The following is a 22,118-nucleotide window of genomic DNA, read 5'->3' on the forward strand; positions in this document are numbered from 1 at the left end:
TTTTAATTCAATCAATAAACTATAAAACTTATGATTTTACTGCCCAATTTCAGCTTCAGAGTCTGAGAAATATACACGGTTCATCAAACTCATAGTCGTCATTTCCAGTGATTACAATTTCCAGATTCTCACAAGTAATAATTATTAATAATGTTACCTTTTATTTATATAACACCAACATAATATGCAGCTCTGTACACAGAATTAGGATCAGAGAAGCCATAAGGTGCATCAGAAATGATATAAAATACAATAAAAATCACATGGATACAAAAAAATACAATTTATTGATAAAAAATATTGACAATAAACAATGTAAATCATTTCCGTAACCCACTTTATAAAAGATGATGAACTCATTCTAATGTCATTAAACTTCCTCCTAAAAAATCCAGTTAGTAACTAGAATATAGGGGCATAATATTTAATATTTGCAATCATTGAATTAGGATATATAAATAATTGTACTCCTTCTTTATTTCTATCCAGGATTTCAGAAATTGTCTTCAGATTGCCACGTCTATTGCCAACTTTACACTTTCATTATTGTCAATGTGCTCCATAAAACTAACTTGTTTCTGGTGTTATATGTTTAGTTTCTGTATTATAGGTTATATAGATGCCCCCCCCCCTATGTGTGAAGTGGTAGAAGTGTGTGTTTGGGGGGGGGGGGGGTGACAAACAACAACAGAGAGCAGCCTGATAATGTTAAATGAGGCCATAACTGCCAGATCCTTCTTGTAATCTCAGCATGAAACACAAACACACAGGCCACCTACTGAGCCAACATTGACCAGAGGAGGGGGGGAGACAGGGGAGGGATGAAAGAGAGAGGTGTATGGGGGGGGGGTGATAAGGAATGTAACAAGGGATCATTTCTTCTTCCCTTCTCTATTTCTGCACCCCCAGCATTCACCCAGCTCAGGTCACCCCTTCTATTTCTAGCCATAATATGACAATTTGTGATAAGTTTCCTATGGCTCCCCCAGCATGGAATCAGGAGGCTTTCTTGGTCCTTTGTAGAGAAATGGAGGTGAATGTTTATTCTAATATTCCACCTGATGAATAAATTACATATAAAAGCAGAACTTCATTTCAAAGTTTCATTGACATTTGCTGCAAAGTTATGAGTAGGATATTCCATTCTTTAGTCACTTTCATTCTCCAGTAGTTGATCACCTGAAATATCACAAGAGATTGTACTATGAGTATCATAAATGTATGCAACAGTACCAGAGTATTATGTTTTATTTATAATTTCACCAACATATTCCATAGTGTTGTACAATAAATAGAAGCTGCTGAAACCTGCAAAGATACCAATACAAGAAGAGAAAAGAAGCCTGACCAGTGCAGATTACTTTCAAAGTGGGATAATGGAAGAATATAAATATATCTGGAGATAAAATTATTATTATTATTATTATTAAACAGGATTTATATAGCGCCAACATATTACGCAGCGCTGTACATTAAATAGGGATAAAATAATAATATATATTCTGATCTATACTTAGAAACAAATATTAAACAAAAGTTGAAAACTATATGGTATTCTGTATCTAAAATCCATCTTGTATAACTATACTATTGAATTCTAATAGTACACAATGTATAGCTGAGATTGTGCACAGGGTAGTAGAGCAGGTTGTGTTCAGGATAGTACAGCAGACTTTGCTCACCTACATAGGAGATATTTATATTGTGTATAGCACAGACATACAAACTCCCAGGACAGACAGTGCACATTGCAGGTACTGACTAAACACAAATAGATCTGATATGATATTATTCACAATGCTGCAGAGTTAATAATAAATAAATTACTATTGATATATATATAGCACCAGCATATTCTGTGGTGCTGTACAATGTATAGCACACGCAGTTACACAGAACATTAAAATAAAGCCCAGCTGGAAAGTAGTAAATGTTACCTATTACCTAAAGTATATATTTGTCAGCACACACACACAGGTACTACACAACTCATACCTAGAGGTGGATTCTTTATGTATATTTTTTAATGTATGCTGTGTATATATATATATTTATATTTATTTATATATATATATATATATAAAGTGGTAATGGGGACACTCTGCCCCTTACAATCTTACAATCTAAACAGCTAAATGTTTTGCAGCAATTCACATCAATAGATCTGATTTTCATGAAGTATTTTTAATACATTTATTATTGGGTTTTATAGATATTCCGTCAATCCCCGACAATGTTTTATTTGATATAGATTCCTATTTCTGTATATATTAAGGACAATTCTTGTTTTCATTCATTTGGGGACTTGTGTCCAGGATAAGGCACAATATATAGAATGCACATACCATGGCGTAGTACATACTGCCTGTCCTGTTATCAGTGAAATGACCAGAATGGGGGGGTCCTGAGGATAACATCTCACTTATCAGTAAGGATAGATATGACCTGAATGAAAACAAATGGCCAAACCCAGAGCAATGTCGGGTCAGGAAATACAGACACATCTATAAATGTTCAGCAGAGATTTATAATCCTCGCATTTATATCATTGTAATATTATTATATAATACCAGAATCCATTATATTACACCTCATTCCTGGGGAATATAAATAATCATTATATATAGCTGGAGGGGGAATAATGTATACAAGAATAATTCGATGATAGATACAAATGTGTAATTAGTATATAAATAATAAATATTAATAAATAATTATCACTTCTCCATTGACATAAATTTGATTATTGATACTTTATATTAATTAATAAGGAGTCTCTGTGAAATGATAACGCTGCTTGTCTTTTTATATTAATATGACCTTATTTTTCTATTATATTCTTAGACGATTTCTATACAATTCCCTGTTTGTATAGTTTTAATTTAACTCCCTGTTTTTTCATAAATCTCCATCTGTTCTCCTGGTCTGATCCCGCCGATATGTCATCTCTATGTGTATGGAAATAATTCTCCAATCCATCGTCTACATGAATGAGCCCCAAATTCCACATTAGGTTCTGATTGGACACATTGCACTTTATTTCGTCATCGAACTGCTGACGTCATGACTATCATTTAATTTATAAATCGTTTTTATTTATTGGGACAAAAGTTGCGATATTTCCTAATATTATCTATACGTCAGCATCTCAATACTCCAATGAATGATTAAGATTTTGCTTACTAAAACTAACATTTACAATTATTAATATTAGTTGTTCTATCAATGTATATTCATTGTTGTATTTATAAGGTAAAATTAGCAATACGAATATTGTTGTCCAGACATGAACCACCATAATAAGAAATATATTGTGATTTATTAGATCGGCCACAACAGATCAAGCGGACCTGTCTATTGGGCTCCAGAAAATACCAGAAACGAGTTTCTAGTTCAGATGATTTTGTTATAGATTTTTGTATGGCATGGAATTTTATTTATTATTTTATTGATGTAAAATTGTTCTTGTGCTCTTTTCTATACATTTATTTCAAGCTGCCCGATGTCACTTTTTATAAAGGTAAGAACTACTAATATAGAAAAGTTCTAATATTCTATATTAATTATTAACTATTGATATGATTTTATTTATTTGGTAACAAGTCATTTGGTAAAGATATTTATATATAGATTTCATTTTAATTACAACTTGATTGGCAATTTGTCATGAAATCTGAAATGATTCCTGATTGCACATAAATGTATATTCATATTATATTATATCAGTGTTTCCCAACAATTTAACATGCGGGAACCCTTGAAATAACTTTCAGATCTTCAGGGCCCCCCTTTTCTATAATTATTATATCCACAGATCACAGTATATTAGTGTAGTGGTCAGTGGGAAGAATTCCTCTTACATTGCTGGCCAGTGGGAAGAATGTCACCCTTACAGATAGATAAAAAGATCATTGGTCACTTACACTGACCTGAGAGGTGCAAACTGCTCATTGCTCCCCCAGAATCCTTTGATCATGTTATATATGATCTATAATATATAGGCCACCCCACCTGTATACATCATTCATTATAATATTATCATAGCAGATTCATGTGACACCACCCAGGCCATAATAACATTTCACCAGCTATATGATCAGATATTATAGTGCTTGGAAATCTCTCAGGGATAACCCCAAGTCTCACTGTTACTCCCTATATTGGGATTGCTGTGACTTGTAGTCCCTCCACACACAGCTGGCGCTCCATGCATGCAGTTTCATTGGGAATGCAAAGTAATGCAGCAAATGGTTAATGAGCCTCTATGTCCTTATCCTTCTCCTTCATCTTATCATCCTGGCTGTATAATGTCATTATAGGACCACTGACCCCCTCCCCCACCCACTGCACAAAGAGGACCTGTCACCTACACTGCAGCCTTAATAAAGAAAATCCCAACTACAGACAATTCCCACAAATGCCTAATTGTTCTGGAGATTATTTTGCGCAGAGGAATTGGGAAGGGGAAGGAGGGGGATTATAGAATTCCTGCTCTTAGAGCTGAAATAAAGTCGAATTGAAGCAAAGTCAATTTAAATATTGAAAAATGTAAACCTAAAAATGTAATCATAAAGCACCTGAAAATTCCCACGACACAGAACATTGCTTCCTTGCACCTATAATATTTAACATGTAGAATATATATTTAGTTTTATGAAAGGAGTACAGAATTAGTAAATAAAGTGGACCTGTATTCGCTTCAATTATCTATCCTGTACAAGACAAAATCCTTTTCTTTTAATCCCCAGCATTGGACACAATTATATTTAATTTTCTATAAACTTCATTGTGTGTTTGTAGATCAGAAAACACAAAAATAATCCGAATTATGCTAAAATGACATAATGTACATATAAAATATATTCTTCCCTTCTTCACTCAGAGTCTAAACGTCGAATATTCGAATCTTATTAATATATATATTTATTTATTAGTAAGGAATATTATATTTAAATCATTATAAATATTATCTGTACACACATCTGCTTATTTATATTTTTGAAATGAAGAGAATTGTAAGAGCATTTTCTAGGATTTTTTTTAAATGAACAATTAATAAAAGAAAATTGGTAATTACAGAAATATCCAGCACAATTCTATAATAGTGTAATAATGATTTTATATTGTACAATGACAATGATTTGAAGATTTTCCATACATGTGACATTTCATGATTTTTATGTTTTACAAAATCTGATTGTTTTCTTCTTGTTCCGCCCCAGAAATCATTTCATCCTAATGAAGAACATTGAACGTCACGGAAAATATGAGTTTCTGGCCCGGAGCTCCGAGCGATAACAGCGAATGTGTGATACAAACAAAGCGAATAATAGATGGTGCGGGGATCGGGAGGGAAGAGGTTAATGGGAGCTAAAAATCCGCTCAGGAGAAGCTGAAATCTTTTTAATTATCCGACGATTTCTTACATAATTTTTTATTTTCTATTTGTAGAATTAGGACTTCAAAGTCATCACAACTTTTAATTACTAAATTACAACTAAGAATTATTTCCAACAACTCCAATCAATGAAAACTAAACTTGTATATAATAATTTACACAATACAATCTAATCGTACCATCCGACATTTATTGTATAATATAAAATATAAAGATGAATGGATAATTTAGATTATTTATCTATTGTACAATTTGGAAATTGCTTTTCTATCCCCCGATCTGTATCTTTTTATTATCCCAGAGTAGATGATTGTACCAGAACATCTCAGAGACATGTTTCTGGATCTTTGTTGGTCGATTCACCCTCCACAGAACTTTATTTTTATATTTCCGTATATACATTGTATACATTTTCTATTTAAAGTTTCATAAACTTTTAAGGTAATATTTTATTTTATGAGAATCTTTCAAAGGAACAACTATCCTCAGGGGCGGAGTTTGCTCTATTTAAGGCCCCACCCTAGCAGGACTACAATCCTAATTTTCCTGCACCATTCGATTTTTTCTTACTAATAATAAAAACTTGCCTCTTCCTTGTCTTCCATTTATCATTTATTAGGGAAAAATAAGTATTTTGCCCTAAATAAGTCAATTTATTATACAGTAAATTCGTCCAGGAAGGGCGACCGGCTATAAAAAATTAGTGAGCCATCCACCCTACTTATTTTTTAGGTTTTATTCTTCACAGTAATGTTGGTCCTGTAGATATTAACACAGAAATTGTCAGACCTCATCTATTGGGGACAGGGCTTGCTGATATATATAGTCCTACCCTTGCAGAGCTATTAAACAGTTATATTCAGTGACAGAGTTTAATTTTTCATGTATTATAAGACCCCTTCCTTACTGGAGCCAAGTTTGCTCCCCTTAAATTTAAACAGCATATTAATAAACTAAAATATTAGAATATCAAACAATTTATGTAAAACATAGGTCATTATGGCTATATACAATATGCAACATATGGACTAGGAAGTACATCATACAAATGAAGGATTCGGGTAATCAGTGTGCACAATAGGCAAACCCGCAACATTTTATTATTATATCATAATCCTAGCGCTGCAGAGGTGTAACAATAAAGTGAGCATGGAAAGCTGGACAAAGGCCACGCCTCCAGGGGGGTCGTGCTGCTTGTAATCCCACCCATGAGGATCTATAATGTGTTCAGTCTTTGCTTTCTTAATCCTTTTATTTTATTTCAATTTTTATTGCAGAGAAAAAAAGACTTAAAAAAAAGTGCTGTGTTCCAGAATAAAAGCAATGAAGTATAAATATATGCAGGATAATAGAGGAATATAAATAAATAAATATATATATCCTGCTACAAGTGTCAGCTTTAAAGCAATAAGGAACGTTTTATGGTCATTATAACGCAAATATCAGTTAGGTTATCTTTAAAAATTGCAAAAACTCGATTTCCTTAAATAATGCTCAATCCAATTTGCTATAAAAGGGAGAAAATCCTTCTTGGCCCCTTAATATGGAATAATGTACAGTTTGTTTTCTTTAAAAAAAAAGGCATTTCTATCTTCTCACAGGCATATACAAAAATAGGATAAGAGATCTGTGGATCAGTGGAGGTCTGTACTTAGCTATTCTTGATTGCAGCAATAATGATTTGTAATTCTTATATTGCAGACTAGGAGTATGGGAATACACTTGTAGGCAGGGCATGCTGATATTTTTGGTTCCCCAGTGACCTTTGGTCATGCCACTCACTGCCCCCTTCTGGACTTGACTGTCATTGTCACCCACTAAGGTCCGGTGACAGCTCTGAAGGGCCCCTGTCATCACCTTGTATTAGCAGTGTCTGTCTAAGGAGAGGGGTCACTAGTAGATTGGCTCCTCCCCCCAAGCCCACCTTATGTAAGCACTGGGGGCCAGTGGTGTAGTCCAGGCTATGGATGGGGGGGGGGGGGTCCTGGTGTTAATTAGAAGCAGGGAGAGGAGAGGGGAGCACGTCTGTCTGCTGCATCCCTGGGTGGTCTTCGTCTGATAAACACAGAGCCCCTCTCTCTGCTCTCTCCAATATTACCTATAGACAGGGGGGCTCACATTACACCAACCCTCCCTCAGTCTGTTGACCCATTTACTCACTTATCTGCTGAATGGGTGATGTGTGCCCAATTCTGTGCCCGAAAATAACACCATAGTGTACCCCAATCTGTACTGGACACCCCATTCTACACAAAAACTTCTTCTACTATAAAACAAGCAATGAGAGTTAAATTTTCACTCTTCTGATTCCACCTTTCAGCCAATATGGGGATGGTGAGAGAACAATCTTATAGAAATAAGAGATCAGCCCGAAAAGAATGATATAGAGAATGGTTTATAAAAGAAAATGTTCCAGGTCATTTCAATTCTCTATAGCACAGAAAATATTCGTGTGTAATATTCCAATACCAATCCAGAAATATCCAACCATGTGCAGATGAGATGAAAAGGAAATAATATTTTCCATGATAAGATAATTGGAGTGTAAATTCACTTTTATATAATATTAATCCTGAGCTTTATTCGCTATAAATGCCCCAATAATATAATATTACTCCATAGATTCATGGCAGATATTATCTGAGTTTTGTTTCCTAAATGAGAATGATTATTATTATTTGTATGTATTTATCCTCCTATAACTGGCATTATCCGACCATGATGAGAGGGAAATAAAATCCTGGTTCGTGATGGTTTATGAATATTATTAATTTTCATTATAGTATGGGATTTATTTTATTTTCAAATAAATGTTTTATAATTCTATTGTTATATATTTTAATTTAGGATTGCTCAAAATACAACGAACAGCTCAAGAAAATTGAGTAAATTCAATAAAATCATTATGTGTTATTATTATTTATTTGCACATTATTATTACTTATTATTGCTGTTGTTATATTATAATTTCTTATTATAATGCCCACCACAAAAAAAAACATATCGAGCAAACAGTAATCAGAATACTTTATATGATTTTCTGTTGATGAAAACTCAGCTAGGATATAATGTTACAGAATATATTGCGTGTTGATTGAACAGATAATCATCAGCAATCTATTAATTGATTATTTGTATTTTTTAATAAATATTTATTACCTCCTGTTGTATCCATGATGTCACTTTATAAAATAATTGGCGGTGCAAAGAATAAACCTTGGTAAATACAGAAGGAGAGGAACAAGAGAAAGAGAAAGAGAATGAGGAAGAGGTGAGGAATATTATTTTTATTCTAATATTGTATTACACAAGCTTTCTTATTTTCTATACTGCATTACACCTACAACTATTGTAGCCCCGGGATGTGACCTGTGTCACCCCCTCATGGTGGTGTAGGTGTCTCCAGGGGCCCCCCAGCTGCAGGGGCCCCTAGACACGTGCCTGTAAGAGGGGGGGTCCTTATTACCCCATAGAATAGCTGATCCCCCCATTCTAGAGCCTGTCCAGCCCCCACTACTGAGATGAGAACTCTCTCCTACAGTCTGATTGTAAGTAGGTGACAAAAGTTCCAAGTGACATACCTTGATGGATCACCCTGTCCCCAGCCAGTCGGGTAGGAGCAGATCAGACTTCATCGTGTTTTCCAGGCAGCACAGAACTTTGTCTGAGCACAAGGCAGAGCGTTTTTTTATGCACAGAACCTGTTTATATTGAGCTGTATAAACATCCTATCTCCAACACAGCAACTCCAACTCCCTGAAAATGGGCAAGACCCAGCAGCTCCCAGCCAGGGCCCACTGTGCCCCCCGGGACTGCACACCTCTGCCTTTGCCAGCACTCACTACCCACAAAAATACTTTAATATTCGCTGGGTGAAAGTCAGCCTGGCCTTAATTCATTCTGCACTGCCATCAGAGGAGCCTAGGAAAGGGGCCCAGTGACGTCATCATGTGTCAAAGATTCATCAGGGGGAATTACTATAATATTTGCATCATTGTAGTATGAGGGCATTATAATTATTATGTTGAAGTTTGGGGAAGAGGGGTTCTAACAAGGATTGCAGAAAGTTTAGTTCTTGGAGCTTCAACTTGCAGCCTGCCTTCTGGTTTTCCATCTATTAGAGAAGTACAACTCCCAGCCTGCCTTGTGATTCTCAATCTGTTGGAAAACTACAACTCCTAGTGTGTCATGTGGCTTCCATTTTATAAAGACTACAAATCCAAGACTGGTTGTTGCACTTTATTACTTGCAGAACCAACAGTCCCAGCATGCCTTGTAGCTCTAAATGAATCGTAAAATGAATTGCCCCAGCCTAATAGTTGCAGAAAAAAGTCTTAGCCTGCCTGGTGCAGAACTAGAAGTCTCAGATTGCCTTGTTGCAGAACTAGAAGTCTCAGATTGCCTTGTTGCAGAACTAGAAGTCTCAGATTGCCTTGTTGCAGAACTAGAAGTCTCAGCTTGCCTTGTTACTTTCCCTCAGTTACAGAACCATAAGTCTCAGCTTGCCTTGTTGCAGAACTAGAAGTCTCAGATTGCCTTGTTGCTTTCCCTCAGTTACAGAACCATAAGTCCCAGCCTGCATGTTGGTTAATGCAGAATCGCAGGTCTCAGCCTACTCAGAATTAAAAACTAAACATAAAAAGTTTTAGTTGCAGGAGAGAACAGCTGAGACTTGTGGTTCCCCAGGAAGCTGGGTGAATAGAAGGATTCTTTCCTAGCAGTCTGTATTAGAAGCATGCTATCAGTTGATCATTGCTACTATAAAACCTTATAGAAAGTTTTGGAGAGTTGATAAAAAAAAGTTACAAGAGTGATATAAAGGGTGAAGGCAGTGGCGCCTTTAATTGACCCCCAGTTGTCAGGGGAGGGGGGTGTACCCAAAAAAGTAGGAGGGGGTTTGCAGGAGGGGCCAGCCTACTTCTTACGTCTGACTGTGAAGAGCCGACAAACGCAGATGGGTAGAGATAAGTAAAAGGCGGACAGCAGCAGCAGAGCTCAATCCAAGAGAAGCTGCAATGCACAGCAGGTCACAGGTGCCTCCCTGCAGCGTTCCTCGCCATCTGTAGACCAAGTGTGACTCAGCTACAGCCAGGGGCAATTCTACATGCAAGTAAGGATAAGAGCACAGCAGGAGTTTTCTGGAGCCAGCAGAACAAGGATTGCACACCAGAGAGGACTTTATCCAGAGAGAAGAGCCAGCTACAGCAGAGCTGCACAGCCCAGCCTTGTGTAGGGAAGCAAAGTTTTGACACAGCAGCCAGAACTGGGCTGGACAGCCAGCTTGCTAATATTCCTCTTCCTGTTCCAGCTGTTCCACTCTCCCAGCTCCTCTGACCAGCCTGTACAATCTTCTCCTTCAGACCGGTATCTAAAGTCCTCTCAGCAAGTGTCCAAGCAGTGGTCAGCCTTCCAACCTCTTCTCCAAGCTCTGAATCCTTCCAGCTTTGCAAATGACAGCAGAGATCCAGCAGCCGCCCTCCCAAACCCCTTCACAGAGCAGCCCAATGTCTGGAGCCACTGAGAAGCAAACCACAGTCATGGAGTCAGCCTCCTGCACCACCAAAACCAAAAAGACCAATGCTGGCATCAGGAGACCAGAGAAGCCCCCCTACTCCTACATAGCCCTGATTGTCATGGCCATCCAAAGCTCCCCCACCAAAAGGCTGACCCTCAGTGAGATTTACCAGTTCCTGCAGAGCAGGTTCCCTTTCTTCAGAGGCTCCTACCAGGGCTGGAAGAATTCTGTTAGGCACAACTTGTCCCTCAATGAATGCTTCATCAAGCTGCCCAAAGGGCTGGGTAGGCCTGGCAAAGGGCACTACTGGACCATTGACCCCGCCAGTGAGTTCATGTTTGAGGAAGGCTCCTTCAGGAGAAGGCCCAGAGGCTTCAGGAGGAAATGCCAAGCTTTGAAACCAATGTACAGCATGATGAATGGTCTGGGCTTCAACCACATACCTGAGAGCTACAGTTTCCAGTCATCTGGAGGGGGTATCTCATGCCCACCCAACAGTCTGGCACTGGACAGTGGCTTAGGCATGATGAATGGCCATTTGCCAAGCAACGTTGACGGGATGGGCTTAACTGGGCACCCTGTGTCTCACCTGGCTGCCAATGGGGGCCATTCGTACATGGGCAGCTGCACGGGGTCCTCAGGGGGTGATTACCCCCACCACGATTCGGGGTCACCTCTCCTTGGAGGAGGGGGTGTCATGGAGCCTCATTCAGTGTACACCAGCCCAGCCTCAGCTTGGGCGCCCACCTCATCTGCCCTGTCAGGAGGGGCACCCTACATCAAGCAACAGCCCCTGTCACCCTGCAACTCTGCCACCAACCCTTTGTCATCCCACTCCCTGGAGCAACCCTACCTGCACCAAAACAGCCACAACACACCTTCCGATTTACAAGGTGAGTGCCAATCTCCTGCCAACCACTGGGTGCCTATTGTGCCAAGGCAGGCCTTATAAGGCAATGAGCAATGTGCTGTAACCCATAACAACCTATCATTAATCCTTGTTATACTCCTGAGTATTGTAAAACCAAATGACGTCTGATTGGCTGATTTGGGTTCTAGCACACCATGACTCTTCCAGTAATTGCAACATTCTTTTCCAATTTCCTGTGATAGTTGATACAATTGTATTATACAAATGTAACCAATTTGTAACTGCAGTTAGGAATAGAAATCTAGGAGGTTAAGAGAGATTTTATTAGTATACAGATAATCCAAAAGTACAGTGGAAGAATTCAGGCGTCAATGCGCAGGGCCCATACAAACATTGCGCACAGATGACTCACCAGGACAGCCTGGATCTGGCCAAACTGTCCCATCCTGACCCAAACCTGGGAATTATCTCTGCAGGCACACAGAGAAAATGAAGGATAATAAGATGTGGGGGGTTGATGGTCTGAGGGAGCACATATGGGACAGGATGGCATGGCAGCAGTTAGTGTGGTGCCACCGGGGCTGCAGCCAGGGAAATTGAGGGTGAAGGTCTGTCTGAAGGCCCCAGGCTTGTTCTTCCCCAGGGGGGAGTTGTATTTAGGTCCCCTGTGACCACCGTGTCCTGCGGGCAGCCCAATGTTTTCCTGTTGTCGCCTTGCCTAAAAAACATTCCAGGGGAGAAATGTTTCCATGCGCTCTTTCTTTTCCTTTTCATAATTTTTAATGCAATGCATCAAACGGATAATATTAATTAACAAATCATTCATTGTCATTATTATTTAAAATGTCATATGGTCATAAAAAGCATAAATATATATATATAAAAAAGTGTATGCTTTCTAACATACAACACATAATTTATACACTTTATGCTGTGCGCATTTCTAAATTTGGCTTTGTGCGCAGGGCTCTCCCTGTCTATCATTATCTTTATCTCTAAATGATGTTACCATATAAACATTTCTAACTGATCTGTCACTCTGTCATTCATATATGTATATATATATATATATATATAAATATTATACATAACCCCTTTAAAATGTGGATTAATATTAAGAATATAACTCATTCTGTCTACAGTTGCATATATATTTATATATATATATGCAACAGTAAAACAGTTATATTATTATTATTAATTCTATAGCGTTTTATATATATATATATATATATATATATATATATATATATATGACTTTCTCGGTCTAATTTGTGCTGCTTTTTAAATCTACCTGGCTAAATCTTTCTACTTTTTTTTCTTTCCCAATCTTCATTTTGCTACTTTTCACATTTCAGTATCTTATGTGCTCTCGATTAACTTTATTGTATCTCTTTCTTTACTCCTTTTTACACTTTTTCTTTCTCCCTCTCATAGTTAGATATTCAGAACACACTCTTTCACCATGTATCTATTTATTAATGCAGACTCCTCTCTCTCTATTTAGCACACCTAATACCTATAACATGCACTGAACACCCACAGCACAGATCATTGGATTTGTCTGTCGTTGTATTTGGGTTCTGGGTTTTATAATTCCCATTTTATTAGCTGCAGCTCTGTCGGGAGAGGCTGAGCCCTTTATTATGGGGTGATTTTAGCATTAAGCTCCTATTACCCTATCTATCCGCTTCCCCAGAGCTCCTTTTGGAGCTGTCTCCTATCATGACAAATTATCATAATTACCCCAATAAGTGGTTGGGATGTTCTGAGGGTATGGAGCCGCTTTCTCTGCATATAATGGAAAACTTCCCTGTGTCAGTATTCTTAACTAAAATGTTTTCTGCCGCACATCTGTAATAAAGAAAATTCTATTATAAACCCACAGACTGTCAGGAGCGGTGTGCAGAGAGAATTAGAATTTAGGAAGTTAATAAATTATGAGAATATTCACTTCAATTATCCAGTCCTGTGCAGAAATAAGTAAAAAGGATTTTGCAGGATTTGGTATGTCAATATCCAGAATTTATTGTCTTTTAGATTCTCTACTCCTTTAGTAAATTAGACTTTAATATTATAAAGCCCATATCAGTGGATCATTACATTTTTTATAAGTGCATTTACATTGATGTTTATTCCCTTGTAATTGTAACGCCTCTATCTATAGTTTAATATGTAATATAATGTTATTTATGTGTGTAACTAGCACAAAAAATCATCTTTCAATACAGCAACAAAATGAAAAGTGACATCTACACTTCAATGCACAAAAATACAGTTACATTTATAAACAACTAATAAACAAATATATAATTGTAGCTAGAAACTACAAAAATTGTGTTTAAAAATGACTTTTCATGAATTAACCAAATTATACCAATAATAATATACTGTAGGGTGAATAACTTTATACTTTTTTTATCTTAATATTAATAAAATACAAATGACGGTAATAGTAATATTACCTTTTCAATTCTTTATGTTCTAAATATTATTATGTGTTGTAATTATAATGGTTGCAATTTATGTATTGATTTTAGGAAAAGCAGAGATGAACTGTATAACTGTATAACTAATGATTGTATTTTATTTTTCTCAGGTATCCCCAGGTATCATTCTCAATCACCCAGCATGAATGACAGAAAAGAGTTTGTCTTCTCGTTCAATGCCATGGCCTCATCCTCCATGCACTCAGGGAGTGGATCTTATTACCACCAGCAAGTCAGTTATCAGGACATCAAGCCTTGTGTGATGTGATCCCTGGCAGCAGCAGGCCAGCAATGGGCCCCCCTCACCCCTAGGACTCTGCATGTGGGCCCCTCTGCAGCTGACACCCCTCAACCAGCCATGGGAAGCCTCTGATAGCAGCCAAAAGCTGCCCACTGTCACTGTCCCATCACTGTACATTTTATTCCCAATTTTTTTCTGCCTCCCACTGGAAGCCATAAATTTCAAAGTGAAACTAAAACACAAAAAAGGGCAATTTCATTATTTACAGAGACATAACCGTTTTATATCTCCATTCAGCCAAGGAAAACCCGAATTTCACTATTTAAGCTCTTTTTAATTTTATTTTGATCAAAAAGAGCATAATTGTTTCTTGTATTTTATTTCTATTTTGTCCCCTTTTTTGAATTATTTTTTGTTGGGAGAGGGATTTGTAAAATATTCATATATATAATTTTTATTGTGTTTTTTTTTAATTTGACATCATTTTATAGCTTCACTAATGACCAGGCTGACACAGTTCAATCCTTCTGGCCAATGAGAGCGGACTTCAGGCCCGGATTATTGAAGTTGCAGAGCTAATATGGCACTTTTTTTTTATTAGGACACTATTTATTTATCTGTTATTCATTAAAAATTAAAAAAACATAAAAAAATATAAAAGACACCACCTTGTGTCAGTTTATCAGTATTAAAATGGTGTTTTTGTTGGCAATATTTGCCTTGTGAATTTATGTTTTGGGTCACTGTAAAATAGGAACAAGTTCAGCTCTGTATTAAAAAAAATAAACGACAATAACTTTTATATGAAATGATGATGAAGGTCTGTTTTATGCCTCTTTGTATTTTGGATGGACAGATATTTTTTGTGCACTGTACAAGGTCTTTTCGTGTCTGTACATAAAAAAGATTAGAAAAAAAGCAAAAATACATTTTTTATGCTATTGTCATTTTTTAAAGAAACGTGGTTTTACTTCATTTTCTGAAAGAATTTATTAAGAAATCCAATTTTTTTCCCACTTGTAATTTTTTCATTTCATGTGTTGACTGTACATAATTTTTACAGCTATGATATGCAAACGTGATATATTTATATACACTTTTTTTAATTATTAAATAATAAAGAAATAAAAAAGTTCAACACATACCTCAATGACTGTTACGTTTATCCAAAGTAAAACTTAATAGCAGTGAAATAGAAATATACTTCTTATATTTTTAATTAATAATAATCCGAAACAAATTATTGAAGCAGGTAAAATCAATAAAAATAATATAAAAACAAATGTATGAAATTTAAATAATAAAAATCTATTATTTTATTATGTTTTGGTTAGATATTATTTTTCTTTATTTGCTTCAATAATCTTTCACACGTTTTATAAAACAAAATGTTGCCTTTATAACTACCGGTAATTAGTTTCTTAGCTTGTTCTGGGTAACTGTGTGCATGTTACTATAATTTTTTTGCTAATATTTGCAGAAATTTACCTGAATTTCCAACATGTCATTTTGTTTCTTTTTTCTGATACTCATAGTTCAGAGAGTCGGCGAGAACTAATTCTCCTTACATATTCACATGTTTGTATGATCAGATGCTCCATGCAGTATTTAGGAATATTATTATATTATATTAGAACAAGGAGCCATATTTGGGTGTGTCGGGTCCTGATATTGGAAGGAATATGAGATCCTCTCTGTTGGTATGAATTTACAAATCTCAGGGGTCACTGCTGAGTACAGCACTGGAGCATAGGGAGTGTGTATCTCCTAGCAAACCATGATATTACCGAATAAAGCTGAGCGCCTATTGGCCGCTATAGACTCCATTAGTTTATTTCTGGTCAAGCTGACACTTGTAGTCCCACAGCCAGTTCCAGAACCTCAAGACCAACCGCAGCTTCTCCTTTACTGAGCCATAAATCCTTCATTCCATCCTCTGCTTCATGTCAGCTCTGACAGGGCCCTGATTGGAGCTAATCCATGGGGGTCCCCCGCAGAGCCAGAATTGGCCCCAATTACAAGGGGGACTCAGTGCAGAAAGCAGGATTATGGCACATTACTACATATAGGATTGTGGTCAGAAAATCATTTTGTGGCGAATGATTTTTCATAGTGGAGGTTGGATGAGGTCGGTGCCTTTCATATATACACAGATCGTGTTGCAGCGAGTGGGAAACTTTTTTTATTATGTTTAATTATTATTATTATTATTATTATTATTATTATGGTGTTTATTTGTGTTCTAGTCTGTAACAAAATCCACATTTATAAGAGATATGTAATATATATGATATTTATATATATTATATTTATATTTTAGTGTTAATATTTCTGGTACAATATGTTAGATTAGATGATATACAACTCTCTGTAACTTTATTGTATGCAGAGCTCTCTTTGTATCTCTCCCTGATACTTCTATAGATACAATATAACCATTTATACAATCTATATATATCAATGCAGTGCTCACTCCTCTATCTTTACATATGTTTCTTTATCTCTTCTTTTTACTTTTCCTCTCTCTCTCTCTATATATAGAATATATTCTTCCATCATTTATGTATTTATCAATGTACAAACTCACAAAACTCTTCTTTTTTTATTTTCCTCCCCCAATACTCATCGTATTTATAATAAATACAATCATATACACAGATCACTTCTCTTTCCCTTCCCTTTCTTTTCTTTCTTTCTTTCTTTCTTTCTTTCTTTCTTTCTTTCTTTCTTTCTTTCTTTCTTTCTTTCTTTCTTTCTTTCTTTCTTCTCTCTTTCTCTTTCTCATTACAATATACACCACATACACATTTGAATATTTATATTAAACATAATTACATACTTCTGTCTTTTCCTCTTTCTTTCCCCTTTTTGTATTCACACTTCCCAACACACACTGAAAAGTTTATCAATTTTTGGCACACAAGTTTCACCCAACGCTCACCCTAATATTGACCCAAGGGTTGGGTCAATCTTAGGTGAAAACATTAGTGAATTGACCTTTTAGCTGAGATCAGGTTTTGGCAGTGTTCAGCTCCTGGTGGCTCGGGGTGTTCTCAGGCTGGAAGGGATCTTCCTGATCCGCACTTCTGGGGCCCCAAAATACCTCATAGTGGAAAATCTTACTGAGAGATCGGGGCCGGCGAAAATATGATCAGCATTTTAGTACATCGGGATAAAAGGGGCCCTACATCTGCTCCGCGCTGAGCTCTGGCTGCGCGCAAATTCGGCTCCTCGCCGCTCCCATCACTTTGTGCCTGAAATGTCTCTCAGTCTGCAAATATTTAAAGTAAGTAAGTGAAACTGTGACCCCTAACCATTCTATCCTGTGTAGTCTGTGTGCTATGAGCAGATTGTGGATCTTTCCATAAGCCAATATTTGTGATCCTGGTTATCAGACAAGACCTGAACATACTTGGTGCTGGAGACCTGAGGGGCAATTGTGGTATTTACTTCCATTGGAGTATTTTGCTGACATAAATTTGTTTTATTTATAACTTCCCAGATTTGGACTTTTTGTATTTCTGGCAAATGGGGACTGTGGGGTGTAAGAATCCAGAACTGATGGAAACAAATGGCGCTGATTGGGTTCAGAGGGAATTTAAATGGCCATGATATGGACACGCCCACCGCGCTAAATGCGTATAAACATTGGGCCCTGTGCGGAGTAACGCCGGTCGTACACTGAGTGGTTTTCCCTGGATAGATCAGTATTATTATTGTATAATAATTTATTAATTTAAACCGATCAAGTATTACATTCAGTAAATCAGTATAACGATCATTTTCACCAATAGTTAACCAATTGACAATACAATCCTAATTGCAATCATTCTGATTGATATTTTGTAACAATTTCATCATGGCGAGTCACTAAAGGAGTCATTTTATTTTAGGTCCTGGAAAAAGGAACCTAAAAATCTCATATCTTATATATCTGGACCTGGAAGGGGTAATCGTAGAAATTACCCCTTAGCAGTCGAGTCTCTGTATGATATGACCAATGTCCAATGGCCTTTCTGTAAATGTATCCCCCCCCCCCCCCCGCTTTTATTAGGACCTCTTTTATTTTTAATGGCAGTGATAGATATCTCACCTATCTCTGGGGGTCTCCCATCCATCTCCCCCTCCTCAAAGTTGTCCTTTGGCTGACTCTTTGGTGATATGGGGATGGTTCCAGGGCCCGACTTGGAGAAAAGTCAGAATTTGGATATTTCATTGCCCTGAGTATAAAGGCTGAAGTGGGTGAATGAGTTTACTTTGGGCACTCTCATATATTAAATGCTCTGTGTTGCCTTTTATCATCGCTTTATACAAGTCTGGCATTGTTGGTGCCAAGCCTGTGCTAGGAAGGAAGAACACCTGGCCATGGAGGTGTGCCATGGCACGGGCAGACTTCTACCATAATCTACCATATTGTGATCTGGGTGCTGAGCCCTAAAAACGCATTGCATCATATTATTCATTTCATCAGGACAGATATTATTTTTGGGTGAATGTAATTCATTATAGATCAATACCTGAAAATAATACTAGCAGCCAGCAGAGGGCCAACAACTGGATGGGGCACCTTGCATCTATCTTATGGGGATAAGAAGTGTGTGTGTCAGGGGTGGGTGGAGGGGTGCTATAATCCCATTATAAGGTGACAACACTGCCCCTCCCCATATACAATACAGTGAATGAGTGTTGTCACCCTAAGACAGGATGTGAAAATAAAATGAATGCACCCAATAAATCTAATTATTATAAGTTATTAATCATCAGTTTATAAACCCCAAAAAATAAAATTGACCAAAATTAACCAAATTTCCTATTAATCAGAAGTAATTCTAATCATTAAATCTATGTATGCTTTAGCATGTCATTTTAAAAGGCATATGGTGATCCTGCCATAAAGGTCCTGGCTCAGCTATTATGGAGAGACAACTTCACTGTAATTCTGCTCCAGAGTTGTCACCCTGCCACAATGGCTTCCAATGGTGACTACAAGTGGCGTTTTTTTTTATAATAATAGTGTGTGACTGTGGGGGGACATTAGAGTGTCAGCTCCTCTGTACAGAGACTGATGGGACTGGCTCAGTGTTCTCTGTACAGTACTATAGTATATGTTGGAGCTATAATAAAGACTGCAGTGCACATAACACATTGCTGACCTATTTACTTGTTGCCAGTTTTTAGTATTTAAAGTTCATATAAAAATGTGAAGTGTAACATTGCCACCTAGTGTCCAATTTTTATTATGACAGCCTGCAACTAAAAAAACAAAGTTCTAATATTACTACTACACAGTGTTTATATAGTGCCAACATATAACGCATCCCTGTACAAAGTCCAAAGTCATGTCACTAACTGTCCCTCAAATATATATATATATATATATATATATATATATATATATACTTACATAGCAGTAACCTCCTCAACAAACTTTGTTATCTGGTGTCACCCAACATCAATATTTTCATATTTATTTTTTTCAGCCAGATTTTCTCATCTGAAAAAAAGGTTTGTTGTAATAAACATTGTTCAGATTAAATCAAATGCTAGCGTGCAGAACTATTAAAGCTCAGCAGGCTCTTTCACACATGAAAGTGAATAGTCCCATTTCACCTTCCACAAGAAGCATTAGAAGCTGCAGCAGATATCTGAAACTAACCTTACTTCCTGTAGGATGACTAATGGCACCATCAGGCCCTCTCCCACTGATCTGCACTGCCTCTGGCCCTCCTGTTTTTGCTATTTATTTTCTTTCAGTCCTCTAGCCTCATTATGTGTGGATATTACTTAGGACAGGCTGTGTACAGGAACAGCCTATATCTTGCATCCTAATTGATAGGAATCTGATTTCCTAGTTGATACAGCACCCCCCTGTGGTGTTTAGGGATTATTGCAGTCTCATGTGCTATGGTCAGGAGTTCAAAGCTGGCCAGTGTTGGTCTAGCTTTTGCTGAAAGGTAATTCCCAGTGTGGTGTCATTGTTACTTTATTCTTCAGTAACATTCACCTTGTCATAATCATTCCATTTTCTCAATACCTGTACTGGTATCACATATTTTGAAATTTGCCATTTTTTTTCCTGGTGACCATAGCACTAATAGAGGGAATCTCCCTCCTTGAAAATGTTCACACTCCATGTGACACAGATCTGGCTCATTTATTAAACAGATAAAACTTTTATTGTTTAATAATAATCATTGAACAATGCTACAAGGGCGACGCCTAATGGCCAAAAATATATTTACATTTAGTGGTACTATGGCGACACCTAGTGGCTGGATAAAAAAACACCAAATGGATGTAATAATAAAAATCTAGATTTGCTATCTAAATTTCTCAGTGAGTGCAACCCAGATCCAGCCACCCTTCACTATCCAGGAAATCTTTATTTGATGAAAAAATATAATTGCAAAGCATTGTAAGGATCTTTTTTACAAATCACCAGCCAGAAACTCTTTTAATTCAACTGTTACATATTTATTAATCGGTTGATGAATAAAATGCGGTCACCTTGACACTTGTCTTCTTGACATTTAGGATACTTTCTAATGGTATTGGGGGTTATTGTCTTGCTTAAGAATACATTTAGGGCCAATCAGACGCCTCCTGTGGGTATTGCATGAGGATAAGTATCTGCTTGTATTTCTCATTATAGAGAGCCCCATTTAATACCGGGCAAACCCCCAACTCTGCAGAAATGCAGCCCGACTTGCCAGGAACCTATAGCAGCCTTCAGACACTTAAGAGTCCACTACAGCCCTTCTGCAAACAAATTACCTTCTGCTACAGCCAAATATTTCACATTTTGACCTATCAGTCCAGTGCCCCTGCTGCCATGTATTCACTTATCTATTTATAATTGATTCCCCCTGAAATTCGCTGACAGGTGGTTTTATATTTTTAGGAGTATCCTTTCTGCTTCTATTAAAAATAACACTGGGGAACAATTTTGAACAAACTTTTTGTTGACTTCAATTTTTTAGCTTATTACACTTAGTTATGCTGATTGTGAAAGTGCAGTTAGTTTTCTTCTATCACATCAGGTTTTTTCTCTCCTGCTTATAATAATGCGATTACTGTAGCGTGGATTTGTATCGGCTATTAATTTACACGCAGGACAGGGTGGTCAGAGGTTGTGCGCTGCTCCATGTAGTGAATAAGTAAAATTTATTTTACACACGTATTTCCCTTCTCTCAGATCATGTCTGGCTCTTCTGTTTTTCGCCATGTAAGTGCCTAAACAACCCTGATTCATTTTGTTATATCTGTGGCAGTTTCACCATTCCCAGTCATAGGGTGAACATCAGCACATTTGTACAGCAAGCCTATTTGGCATATTTCAAAGTTAAACTTGGTGATCAGGATAAGTCTTGGGCCCCTCATAAGGTGTGCAGTGTGTGGAGGATTTAGGGATGTGGACAAAGGGAACACGTGATGAGATGACATTTGCTATACCAATGGTTTGGTGAGAGCCAGGAGTTCAGTGACTGTTACTTGTGTATAGTGAAAACTTCAGGATATAACAGGAAAAATTAATGTAACATAGAGTATCCTAGTCTACCATCGGCTATACGCCCTGTGGCTCATTCAGATGAAATCCCAGTGCC

The 22,118-nt window shown here is 37.1% G+C and overlaps 1 protein-coding gene and 1 long non-coding RNA gene across 2 annotated transcripts; one reads left to right on the plus strand and one right to left on the minus strand.

The window, feature by feature from the left end:
* Window positions 1-268: 268 nt before the first annotated feature.
* LOC140338297 (uncharacterized) lies at window positions 269-9,225 on the minus strand. The gene is made up of 2 exons (XR_011922219.1): window positions 8,980-9,225; window positions 269-1,179 (listed from the first exon to the last, which is right to left on the minus strand). It is a non-coding gene; the product is annotated as an uncharacterized lncRNA (long non-coding RNA).
* Window positions 9,226-10,372: 1,147 nt separating this feature from the next.
* On the plus strand, window positions 10,373-15,658 carry FOXF1 (forkhead box F1). Its single transcript, XM_072422485.1, has 2 exons — window positions 10,373-11,806; window positions 14,384-15,658. Exons 1-2 carry the CDS (start codon window positions 10,849-10,851, stop codon window positions 14,539-14,541), a joined length of 1,116 nt encoding a protein of 371 aa, XP_072278586.1. The 5' UTR covers window positions 10,373-10,848; the 3' UTR covers window positions 14,542-15,658.
* Window positions 15,659-22,118: the final 6,460 nt, after the last annotated feature.

Source organism: Pyxicephalus adspersus, chromosome 9 (assembly GCF_032062135.1).
Source record: "Pyxicephalus adspersus chromosome 9, UCB_Pads_2.0, whole genome shotgun sequence".
Classification (NCBI taxonomy): domain Eukaryota; kingdom Metazoa; phylum Chordata; class Amphibia; order Anura; family Pyxicephalidae; genus Pyxicephalus; species Pyxicephalus adspersus.